General features: G+C 37.9%; 1 protein-coding gene across 5 annotated transcripts in view; it reads left to right on the forward strand.

The window, feature by feature from the left end:
- The window catches only part of GRIA4 (glutamate ionotropic receptor AMPA type subunit 4), a 389,167-nt gene that overhangs the window by 297,700 nt on the left and 78,730 nt on the right, over window positions 1-12,737 (forward strand). For all 5 annotated transcript variants that reach the window (XM_062198338.1, XM_062198335.1, XM_062198340.1 and 2 more), the window contains one exon: window positions 4,594-4,647. In XM_062198338.1, the coding sequence (XP_062054322.1) occupies window positions 4,594-4,647 (54 nt within the window). The remainder of the gene's footprint in view (window positions 1-4,593; window positions 4,648-12,737) is intronic.

A 12,737-nucleotide genomic window follows, 5' to 3' on the forward strand; every position in this document is an offset into this window, starting at 1 on the left:
AAATAAAGTTAACAGTTTTGCTTGTATATGCAGTAAAATGTTTTGAAGCACTTTGAACATACTCATTCAGGGCATATCTGGGAGTTTGGATTTCATATAGAAGATGAGTGAGAGTGACTGCTGTTATGACAGTTTCCAACATCTTCCAGCGTCACAGCCCTAACACCATCAAATGTGTTTAGCATTTTCTCCATTACTGAATTTTCTGGAACATAATAACAGCTGAGAGGAATTTACAAATTAAAAGAGAAAGCAAAATCACTCATACTCGCATGTGCCACTATGTGGCTTTCCTAGAAGATAGTGCAGACTAAAATGAGCATTCTTTCTTAATAATAGTTTGGGGTAATGTAAAACAATCCTAATAAAAGGACCCCTGAGTATTTCATAAACCATTGACACAAAAAGGATGAATATAAAGCATGATTGATTGTGGATTGAAAGCCAAGCTTGCATTCACTTGAAAGTGTTTCATTGACCTTAACGTACTCATGTTTGTGACGTTTAGCCTAGCCGTTAAGGCACCTGAATTCCATATCAGAGTACTGGAGTCTGATGTCCCACAACATCTCCTGACTGCAGCTGCAAGTCAGATAGGCCCCAGGAGGCAGCAATGATGGCTCAAGTAATTGAGTTCCTGTCACCCATGTGGGAGACCTGGATTGAAGCTCCCTGCTTCAGCCTATGCTCAGCCCTAGCTGTTGGAGGCATTTGGGGAGTGAACCTGTGAATGGGTGCATCCTCTCTCTGTCTGTGTCTGTCTCTCTACGTCTTTCAAATGCGTTAATATAAATATTTATTTAGTGTCTATTCACTCTTAAATTATACTTTGTTACAGCAAGTGTTATCACTGCTCCTTGAAACATAGAGCACTTCCCTTGCTCTATTCTGTATTTAGAAATTTCTACTTGAGCCTTATCCCTTTATGGGATAATAAAAACCCTTGTAAAAGCAATATCAACTTACTTACCATCATAATCTTTCTATATCCTTGGCCTAAACTTATTCATGACATTTGTTGAGCAAGATTGAATGGAAATCAGGAATCAAGATAGAGAACTTCTCTGAATTCAATGTTACCCAACATCAATTAACGAATAAAGATTTTAAAGTGATAGTTGTCAAGATTGGTTATGCCGTAGTTTGTTAATAAAACACAGTCATTGATTGCACCTTTATCAATATACATAGGTCTAAAACTCTTTGCTTTATCAATATTAACAGGCATAATTTGAAAACTGATTTGTCTGATACCACCATAGATATTTCTAAACAACTATTTATCTCCTTACAAAAACCAAGAAAAAGTAATTAAAGGAATAAATTAGTCACTTCTTCTAAGGGTGTACTCTTGTAAAGATGAACTCCTTTAAAAATAATGATTACTGTAAGTTGTGTCCTCCCTAGCAAATGGACTTTGAACAGACACTTGCTTATTATTCTTTATCTATCTTTATTCTTTAACATTATTCTCAGTTTCTCCTAAACAGATAAAAGATACAGATTCTCTATTGCTGTAGAGTCCTGTCTTTATAAAAGGACTTAATTAATTTTTGCAATGAGGCCTTCACTCCAGGCAGTGTTTCTCCGTGACAAATTGGCCAGCCACATTTGTGTGAAGATATAAATTCACATTTATATCTTTCATCTCTAACTTTCTCTACCTTGTTTATAAAATTGTAAATTCAAATACATAGAGATGTGAGGTTTGTTCTGCCTTCAAAGTCAAGTTATTCAGATTCATTTTTACATGAGAAATTCTTCACTTTGGTTGAGATGATGAAAGCCATGTAAAACCACAACTATGACATTGTCAGTTTTACATAGCCACTTAAAGAAACTTAACATCCTGTTTATAACACACTATAATATAAAGTGTAAATTGGATTTTTTTCACAAAGAAAGGTCCATTTAGTTGTAAATTCCTGGCAGAAAGACAAAGATCTGATTTTAAACCATGGCCACCTCATGGAGCAGTGGTGAATGAATTCTCTATTCTTAAAGGCAATGAAGCTGTCATAGCAGATTGTGCACTACATTTATTTTTTACCCAGCCAGGATCTGGCTCAATAAAGTTGTTGATTTCTCCGGCATCATCAGCTAGGTAAATAAATCTTCAGATCCCTGCCCCACCAGGTCCTTAATCCCCAGAGTGTTGGTACACATTGAGCTCTGCAAAACCTTTTCTGGCAGAATTGTCTATTTTACTTCTTTGTGGCTTTGTCAGTTTTTGCCCTTTGAAAACATATTGCATTATTATAGCTCCTTACTAGACAACCTAGAACTGATAATTCTTTCTTTATGGAGACACCAGTGCAAAATTTCCACTAGTTGCACTTTTTTAAAACATGTACAGTGTTCACTCGCTAAAAAATAAACTTATCTAGTTGGCATAGGTTTTTGATTGCAGTCACACAAAAATCACAATCATGAGGATGGGTATATATGCTTAAAGCTAGTGCAAAAAGGCTTAAGTAGCCATACCAGAGAGGGTTATGGTGAATCAGGAAGTGATAAATAATGGCTTGCTGAATGGAAACTATCCCTGCGGAGTCCAAAAAGCAGGGATCTATAGCAGACTCAATAACAGTGTACAGTTTCCTGACAAAGTACCATCAAGCATCTCTGATAATTGTCGTTTGCACAAGCTATCTCCAAGGTTCTCAGAGAATTAAATGGCTCCAGCCTGTTCAGTTCATGTGAAATCCTCAGATTTGGATTACCCAATATGATGATTTATTAGTATATCTCTTAGCTGAACTTTCTTTATAATCCCATCTATTTATTCCCTGCCCTTAACATCATGGTGATATTCTCAAGGAAATTTAATTTTAGATCAAATGTGGATTAAGTGAATCTGGCAATACAAAACATGCAGTGATGCTATGTAAAATATCACAAAATTATAGCTAAACTTCTAAGAAGTAAAGAAAATATTCAAGGGCCAAGAATAAAAGGTGGGTGTGATGAAGTGGCCAGATTTGAGTAGCTTAATATAACATCAAATATGCACCTAAGAACAGGAGTTTTGAACTCCATCAAGGCTTCAGATTCAACCTTAGATCCCACATAAATCTAGATCAGCAGGATAACAATACAATAAAAGACTAGAGTAGAAAAAAATCTGTTATTTGTGCAGGAAGTCAGTTAAGTGTTTTTTATCTTGGTCTGGGCTTTGTGTGGTGAGAAAAGTATCTCCCCTGAGATTTTACCATCATAGCCTTCTTTATGCAGATTTTATTTTGAATTTATACCACACACTGTCAAATGAGAACCTAGAAGCTGAGAAATCATCTTAAAAGAGTCCCTATAACAGTGATCCCAACATTGTAGCATCTGTTAGGAGCAGACACAATATATCATTGGAGGAATATTGGCTGAGATTGTCCTAGAACTGCTAAAGCTCAATCCTGATAGTCAGGAAATATAAAAGACCCTGAACAGTAATTTTAAAGTGAAAAGTAAAATTCCAAACTAATTTCAATGAAACGGCAAATTTTGAAGACAAAGAGGTGGTCTTATGTAAAATCAAAACACAAAGATAAAAAGAGCAGAAATTTCATTTCACCAGTATATCCAGGTATACAAAATGGCTTTATAGTGCAATTCCTCTGTTCTGGTTTTAAAAGGGATTTTTCCTTTATTCTAGTAAAAAGAATTATTTTTAGATGATAGTAAAATGCTAAAAACAATTCAATTTCTTCTTGGATAATGAAAGTGCATGAAAATCTTAAATTGCTTTATTTCCTTTCAGGGCACCAATGAGCAAAGCTGCTCCTTAGTAACTGCAATTAAAATTTACTGATTAGTATTTGAAACACAGGGAGACAAAGACACAGAGATCTCCCATTCACTGATTCATACCTCAAATTGCCTGCAATCATTTGGGGCTAAGCCAAGCAAAAGCCAGGAGCCAGGGACTCAATCTGGGTCCCCCATGTAGATTGGCAGGGACCCATGTACTATCACCTGCTGTCACCTGCTACTCCCCAGGATGTACGTTTTTAGCCTTTGTTATATTCCTGTGGAACAGTGATCTTTCTACTTTTTACTTGTCAAATATTATGGTTAGTGGTGCATTAAGCCTGTGATTATAAATTGAAAGTACGTTTTTCCAAAAATTAAAGAAAACAAAAAAGAACAGAAGGAAGGAGGCAGATTGAGGGAGGGAGAAAAGTATGGCTATCTTCTTAGAATTTTATCTATGAAATACATGAATTCTGTTCTCTTTATATTAATAAAATATTTTAAAAAAAAAGAAATCAAGAGTAGATCTGGAACTTGAACCCAGGTACCCTACATAAGATGTGGGCTTTGCAAGCAGCAGATTATCCAACGATCCAAACATTCATCCCAGTATTTTCTAAAGTAGGTATAGTGAAATAATTGGTCACGTTTTAAGTATGACTGAGATAGTTTTTTCAATTTTAACTATTTTTAGTCTCATAATTAGAATATATCACTTTTATAAGGAAAACTTTATCATTTTTCCCCTCAAAATTTCACGTGGAATCATGCCAGAATTTTATTTTTAAAAAATAATATTCCAATAAGGTTACATTGATTTCCCTCTGTTTTCTTATATCTTCACAGATTGTCAGCGTTGGAAAGCATGTTAAAGGCTACCATTATATCATTGCAAACTTGGTAAGAACTCTTCATTTTCTACTTTTCATAAGAATTACTTAAGCATTCAAGATTATTTAACTGTGCCTTAAAATAACACTCCAGGAAATGACTAGACCGCATTACTTACTAAGCTTTTTGTAACTCAGAATATTTTATTCTAATGATCATCCTATTTATAATGGAGAAGTCAGACTATGTTTTTATGCAGAATACCTCAATACCTGCCAGAGATCTTTAAAACTAATTATAATGTTTACTTTGGTATGATACCACTGTTATCAGATAATGATTTTTTCTATCTCAATGATAAATGGTACTGCATGCATACTTATTGCCAATACTTGGGTAAAATGATGAGTTACATCCTCCAACTTTAAGAGTAACAGAATAAAACTGCTGCTTAAACAAGTCTTTCTAATAGAAACAATACAAATTATTTTAATTTGTTGACTTTACACATACTGCTCACAGATGCCTAATGAAAAAGATACGTGCATTTTTATGAAATCCTTAAAGTCCTGGGACAATTCCTTTTAGATTTTTTTTTTTTTGCAAGACCTACGAAATATTTGTTAACCTTGTAATGTAGAGGAAAACTAGCTGAGGAGGGACACCTTTTTCATTTTATTGGAGTACCATCTACCCTAAGGATTTGCTCCTCAAAGTGCTTTATCCTAAGGAAGTTCAGGTTGTTTTCTTCTTTCTCTGTTTGTTCCTACTACACATTTCTATCATGAGTATCCTGTGCTTGAAGCAGGAAAAGAGCTAAAGGATGCCCAATGTGTCAGATCTTTCCATGTGGCAAGTAGATCATCACATCTTAGATAGAAATTTTCAGTCTTTAGTGAACTACACTGTGGAGCTGAGATAATAAAATACAAATATGGACTGTGAGTCATTGTGTGTTGTTCCTAGGACAAAGCATAATTTTGCAACTTAATTGTTTATCATGAGAATAATGAGAAATTTTGACTTGTCTTTCCCATTGCTTTTAGTGGGGTGTTTTAGTATTTTTCTCTAAAAATTTAAATCTTAAGGGGAGTATGTATCAGTCTTAGTCACTATGAGAGAAAAGAGCTTATGATTATGAGACGTCTATATTCACAATGTATTATATAATGAGATTCTAATTAAGTACTTTTAGAGCAAATATATAGAGTTTTCACATCAATTCTATGTCAATAATAGAATTGAGGGAAAACAGCAATATCTTAGAACTATCATTCCAGAAATGAATTGGTGATATGGGCAACTGGAATGAATGAACCAAAACAAAATGGAAAACAATTGATATATGTAACACTTGAGTGGGTATCATAGCCTGCTATCATAGCCCTAGTGGTTGACAACATACTTCCATTAGCTAAAATACTGATATATGAACTGGAAAAACATTTCTGCTTGTATTAAGGAACAAAACCATCAATCTCCCTAAAAATAGCAAGCTTTTATCATATGTAGTTTATACTTTTGTAACATAATTAGGCCAGATGACTTGCACATGTCTACCTTCTAACATAGTATATTAATATGGTTCTGTTGGTGTATTCACTTACCATTAGAGGGCTGTTGTCCATAACACCAGAACGGTTTTTGTTTCACTTAGCCAGTGAACAACTATTTCTTGAAAGCTATGTGTATAGCACTTCCAATGTGAACACTGAATCAAAATGAAAAATTTTATTAACATTATACTTAATGTTAAAGGACTGAATAATTTTATCCTAAGATCAGAAATGAGAGTGGATTCCCTCACCCCTTCTACTGAACACTGTACTTAAGGTTTTAGCAATGGCAATTAGACAAGAAAAAATATGGCTGCAAGATTGAGAAGGAAAAAGACTGAATATACAAAAATCATAAATAATCGAAAATAATTAGAGATGTTAAGTTAAGCAGTGTTGCAAGATGCAAGGTCCACAATAAAATCAGTATATTTCTATATACCAGCAACAAACTTTCTGAAAAAAATTAAGAAAATAATTAATTTTTTAAAATGGATTTATTTGAAAAGTCAGCATTAGAGAGAGAGAGAGAGAAAGAAAAAAAGAAAGAGAGAGAGAGAGAGAAGAGAGAGCGAGTGATATCTTCCATCTTCTGTTTGACTCCACAGATGGCTACAGTGACCGGCCAAAACCAGACCCAGGAGCTTCATCCAGTTATCTCATGTGGGTGGCAGTGGCCCAAACACTTGGGCCATTGTCTGCTGCTTTTTTCAGGTGCATTAGCAAAGGATCAGAAGTGGAAGAGCCAGGACTCAAACTGGTGCCCAAAAGGGATTTTGACATCAGAAGCAGTGGCTTAACCCCCTATGCCACAATGCCAGGCCCAAAATAATTAATTTATAGTTATAATTTATTACTAATAGAGGCTAGTACTTACAAACTCATTAAAAGTGATTTAATGGCCGGCATTGTGGTGTATCATGTAAAGCCGCCAACTACAGTGCTGGCATCCCATATGGGCACCTGTTCAAGTCCCAGCTGCTCCACTTCTGATACAGCTCACTGCTATGACCTGGGAAAGCAGTAGAAGAGGCCCAAAACCTTGGGCCCCTGCACCCACAACAGAGACCTGGAAGACGGTCCTGGCTTCTGGATTCGGATCAGCACAGCTCTGGCCATTGTGGCCTTCTGGGGAGGGAACCAGCAGATGGAAGATTCTCTCTCTCTCTCTCTCTCTCTCTCTCTCTGTCTCTCTCTCTCTCTCTCTCTCTGTCTCTCTCTCTCTCTTTGCCTCTGCCTCTCTATAACTCTGCCATCCAAATAAATAAATAAATTTTTTTTAAAATACAGATTTAACAGTATTAGTAAAGCTGATTTCTGAAATAACAATTCCTGCTAGTTACTGGATGGCTACAGATACTCCAGAAGAGATAAATAATTTGACAGAAAGAATTTAACAAGTATTTTAATAACAGAGTTGAAAACTAAAGCAGAAAGCATGAAGTACAACCTACGTTTACTAAAAAGAAAAGAATGAAACTAAATGAACATCAGTATATGATATATGAAGTTGTATAATGAATTTATAAGCATTCATTTTTGCAAAAGTCTTATTTAAACAAAATTAACTCTCTGGGGTCAGTGCTGTGGCACAATGGGTTAAGCCACCATCTGCAGCACCAGCATCCCATATGGGCACTGGTTTGGGTCTCATAATGTGCTTGGGAAAGCAGTGAAAGATGGTCCAAGTCCTTGGGCCCCTGTACACACATGGGAGACAAGATAAAACTCCTGGCTATGGCCTGGCCCATTTGTGGCCATTTGAAGAGTGAACTAGCAGATGGAAGACTCTCTCTCCCTCCCTCTCTCTCTCCCTCTCTCTCTCTCTCCTCAAATAATTCTGAACTTCAAATAAATAAGTGAATCTTTAAAAAAAAATAACTGTCTGAAGAAACTAGGATTAACTATGGGTATTCTTTATAATCTTTTAAAATTATAGTCCTCTAAAGTAAGAAATAAAGTTGGAGAAATATTAGCTCATAATGGTCCTTAAATTCTTTGGCTAAGAATCAGAAAGCAGATTTCATTTTTTATATAAAACAATATTGAGTTCTTTTCTCAGTGAAAGTGCACGTGGCTTGTGAATGCTCATTGACATTACCAATAAGTTGAATTTATCCTGGGTTATTTTCATCTATTTTTCAGAGAGTTAAGTAAGAAAATAGCTTTCCTACTTTCCCCCAAGAATTTCTCCTTTCCAGTTCTTTCATTTTGCTACCAGTTAGTTTTTTTTGTTTTGTTTTGTTTTTCTTGACAGGCAGAGTGGACAGTGAGAGAGACAAAGATCTTCCTTTGCTGTTGGTTCACCCTCCAATGGCTGCCGCGGCCAGCACGCTGCAGCCGGCGCCCCGCGCTGATCCGATGGCAGGAGCCAGGTGCTTCTCCTGGTCTCCCATGGGGTGCAGGGCCCAAGGACCTGGGCCATCCTCCACTGCACTCCCTGGCCACAGCAGAGAGCTGGCCTGGAAGACAGGCAACCGGGACAGAATCCGGCGCCCCGACCGGGACTAGAATCCGGTGTGCCGGCGCTGCAAGGCGGAGGATTAGCCTAGTGAGCCGCGGCGCAGGCCTACCAGTTAGTTTTTAAAGACAGGTTTGATTATTTCCTTTTCCTGCTTAATTTTTCTTCACTGGCCTCAGGCTGCAAATGCAGGAAAAGAAATCAGTCTCTCTGGTCTGATCCCCTGCGGGCTTTGAGGCCCTATCTGCTAATACTTGTCTCACCTCTCTTGCAAAATTTGCATTTTTCTTGCAATTACATATTGTCCCAACCCTGAGTCATTTCCTGAGTGTTTATCATCTACCAAAGTAAGCATTCTAAAGCTAAGCCCTGTTCTACTGACATTCTTCAGGATCAACAACTTAGACCATTTAACTTAACGTAAAAGATACTTTAAGAGTTTTCCTGTACATCACCCCAAGTCTCTTTTCCATTCCACCCCCATGTGCCCCTTTTCCAAACCAAAAAGACTCCCAGACAGGTAGTGCTATTTTTCTCTTGCCAGCTTTAGCTTAGGTTGCTTTCTCCTCCTAGAGGTTTTTACCCCTGCCAGTCCTAACTGATGAATTCAGGCACTACCTTCAGAAAGTCTTTAAATTGCCACTTGTGATGTTAAATGGCCTCTTCTGGGTTTGTACATCACTTTGTGCACTGATAGTGTAGAATCCATGGTGGGGGCTTTCATAAAATCATTATTCTATAATTCCTTTGTACCAAGTGTCACCCAACATACTGTGGCACAGCTGCAATAAGATGTTAACACAGTGCAAGCCCATTAAAGACAGGAGCAGTGTATTTTCTTCCTTGTAAAACTAATCTTTATCCCCACTCTTTATTTGTTGAATTTATGCTCCTTCTCTTGCACCCGGATTTGGTCTTACATTTGCTGTGTTACTATAACTGTTTTACTACATTCTAAAAAAATTAGATGTGCTTATTTTTTTTTTTAATTTATTTGACAGGTAGAGATATAGACAGTGAGAGAGAGAGACAGAGAGAAAGGTCTTCCTTCTGTTGGTTCACTCCCCAAATGGCTGCTACGGCCGGCACTGCGCCCATCCAAAGCCAGGAGCCAGGTGCTTTCTCCTGGTCTCCCATGCGGGTGCAGGGCCCAAGCACCTTGGCCATCCTCCACTGCCTTCCCAGGCCACAGCAGAGAGCTGGACTGGAAGAGGAGCAACCGGGACTAGAACCTGGTGCCCAAATGGGATGCTGGCGCTGCAGGTGGAGGATTAACCAAGTGAGCCACAGCGCCGGCCGAGATGTGCTTATTTTATAGACTGGAAAATGAGGTTCAGTGTAACCCAGGACCACAAAGATTGTAACTCTTTTTTTCTTTAAAGATTTATTTATTTGAAAGAGTTGGGAGAGGGAGGGGGAGAGGGAGCAGGGGATCTTCCATCCACTGGTTCACTCCCCAAATGACCTCAACAGCTGGAGTTTGGCCCTTTTGAAGTCAGGAGCCAGGAGCTTCTTCTAGGTTCTCCTTTGTGGGGTCCCAAGAACATGGGCCATCCCCTGCTGCTTTCCCAGGCACATAGCAGGGAGCTGGATTGGAAGTGGAGCAGCCGGGATTTGATCGGTGCCCATATGGGAAGTCAGGGTTGCAGATGATGACTTTACCCACTATACAACAGTGCCAGCCCCAAGGTTATAGATCCTAAAAGCACATTTGAAGCCCTGTTCTATCTGATTAAAACAATAAATTCATAAATAAATAAATTATAGATAAGTATTGTCACACAAGTAGTAGTAATGTCACCAAAAAAAATTCACTGAACCATTCCTCACAGCACCTTAAAGAGGAATCTGACCTTGGACACATTGTTCTGTATCTGTATTCACTCATTTTTCAGCAGTCAGATAACCGAAATGTGGCCACCGACAGCAACAGGAGCTCTGCTCATTTGTTCCACCTGCAAATCAAAGTCTTACAATCTGCTCCTATATGCTTAATTTTTAAAAATATATTCAGTTCACATCTAGGAAAACATCTGGCTCTGTCATAAAAAAGTATGAAATTATTTGAAATGTTCAGGATATATAAAGACAAACTGCATCTATTCCTTACCTATCCCTTACCACACCACAAGCACCACCCACATGCATGTGAAAAACACACAGGCATACCCAATGCCCCATTCTTTCCCTATTCAGAAGTTAAAGTAACATACAGAGCATAAAGCGGCTTATCTGACTTTAGGTGTCTGGTTAGTTTCAGAATGAGGACTAGACACAGTTAAAATTTGCAATCTAGCAGTTTTATTCAAGAGCAATGACCTCAAATTCTACCAATTTGGTAGAACATTATTTTATGTTTTCCTTTTTGCTTCCTATGTTCTTCAGCTTTTCTGCAATGACTGTATCTGTTTCCTCCATCTTTCTACTTGTGCATCAAAAGTACATTTTCTGGGAACTGGTGCTGTGGTGCAGCAGGTTAAAGCCATAGCCTGCAGCACCGACATCCCATATGGGCACTGGTTCAAGTCCGGGTTGCTCCACTTCCGATCCAGCTCCCTGCTAATGCACCTGACAAAGCAGTGGAAGATGGCCCAAGTACTTGGGCCCCTGCAGCCAAGTGGGAGACCCAGAAGAAGCTCCTGGCTTCTGGCTTCTGGCTCCTGGCTTCGGATCAGCTCAGCTCTGGCTGTTTTTGCAGCCATTTGAGAAGTGAACCACTGAATGGAAGACATCTCTGTGTGTGTGTGTGTCTCTACCTCTCTCTGTAGCTCTTTCAAATAAAATAAGTGATAAATCTTTAAAAAAAAAAGTGCATTATCTGAGCAACTAATTTTTAAAAGATAGTGAGAAGGAATATCCCCCAGCCTATTTGATGTTCCTTCTGTTAACTGCACCAGAACTATCTCAATATGATTTAGTCAACCTGTGATCCTGGAATGCAAAACACAGCAGATTATCTAAATTAGATAAGCCCTAAAGGATGTGCATTTATTGAATACTGATAATGATTGATGGATTTATACATCCGCATAAATAGTGATCATGATATATGATACCTCTAATTTTAAACATTTCTTTTTCCCCCAGAGAATTACGAACATCTAGAGATTAAAAGGATTCTAGCTTCAACCCAGAGGTTCCAGCCATTGCAGCCATTTGGGGAGTAGACCAGTGGGTGGAAGCTCTTGCTGTTTATCTCTCTAGCTACTGCTTAATTTAAAAATTTGTATTTTGAATTAAAAAAAAGAAAAAAATCAATTGGAAGTTAATCTGGGGCGGTCCTTAACTGTTATGAAATACAAGCAACATAGTTGCCCATTTCAACAAGTAGAAAGTCTTTACCCTGATTTCCTGTGTCCTCTGGCTTGGGGGAGGAGGGGAATCATTCACTTAATTTTATTTCTCTACAACGCAGCTGCGGGTAACCCATTTTATTACAATGCTACCCTACAACTTTCAGCTCTGTAATATTCTCTGAATAAAAAGTGAAACGAAATGGCCACCAAATAACTTTAGTAGGAGACTGCTTCACAGTGTAGGTACTATCAGTGTTCTACATAAAATCATAATGAATATAAAAGGAAAAATATTTCCTGTGCTCGCACCCACACACACACCGACAGCTAAAATTAACTGAACCACCCAGCATTCATTCCAATCATAACTGAAAGGAGTTTATAATAAAATGTGGTAATTCTTTCCCTTTACCTTGAGCATAGCAAGCAGATGGAATCAGAGAAGTGCGGACTGTTATTTATCCGTTAGATTTTACGTCTGATGATTTCGTGAAGGCTGCAGCTTTGCCCGCATGTTTGCAGCTGTGGATAATGCTATACAAGAAGGTTGGCAGACCTCCTATTTCAGCCATGGCTGATAGAAAATAATAATGCCATCAATTACAAACTAATGCACTATTTGAATTACTATGGCTTTTACAAAACATTGAAATTATTTGCCAGCCCGTGGGTCTGCCCTGTACTCTGACAGAAGCAAACAAATGTTGAACTGACATTTTGCTAGCTGGAGATTGATGGACAGTGTTTTCTCCATTTCAAAAACGTAGATTTGCTTTCTGGTGTCTAATTTCTTTCTCAATGAAATGAGAATGTTACTAATGAACTGTCAAATTAGTTCACACATAA

The sequence above is a fragment of the Lepus europaeus genome, chromosome 7, assembly GCF_033115175.1.
Source record: "Lepus europaeus isolate LE1 chromosome 7, mLepTim1.pri, whole genome shotgun sequence".
NCBI classification, from domain to species: Eukaryota; Metazoa; Chordata; class Mammalia; order Lagomorpha; family Leporidae; genus Lepus; species Lepus europaeus.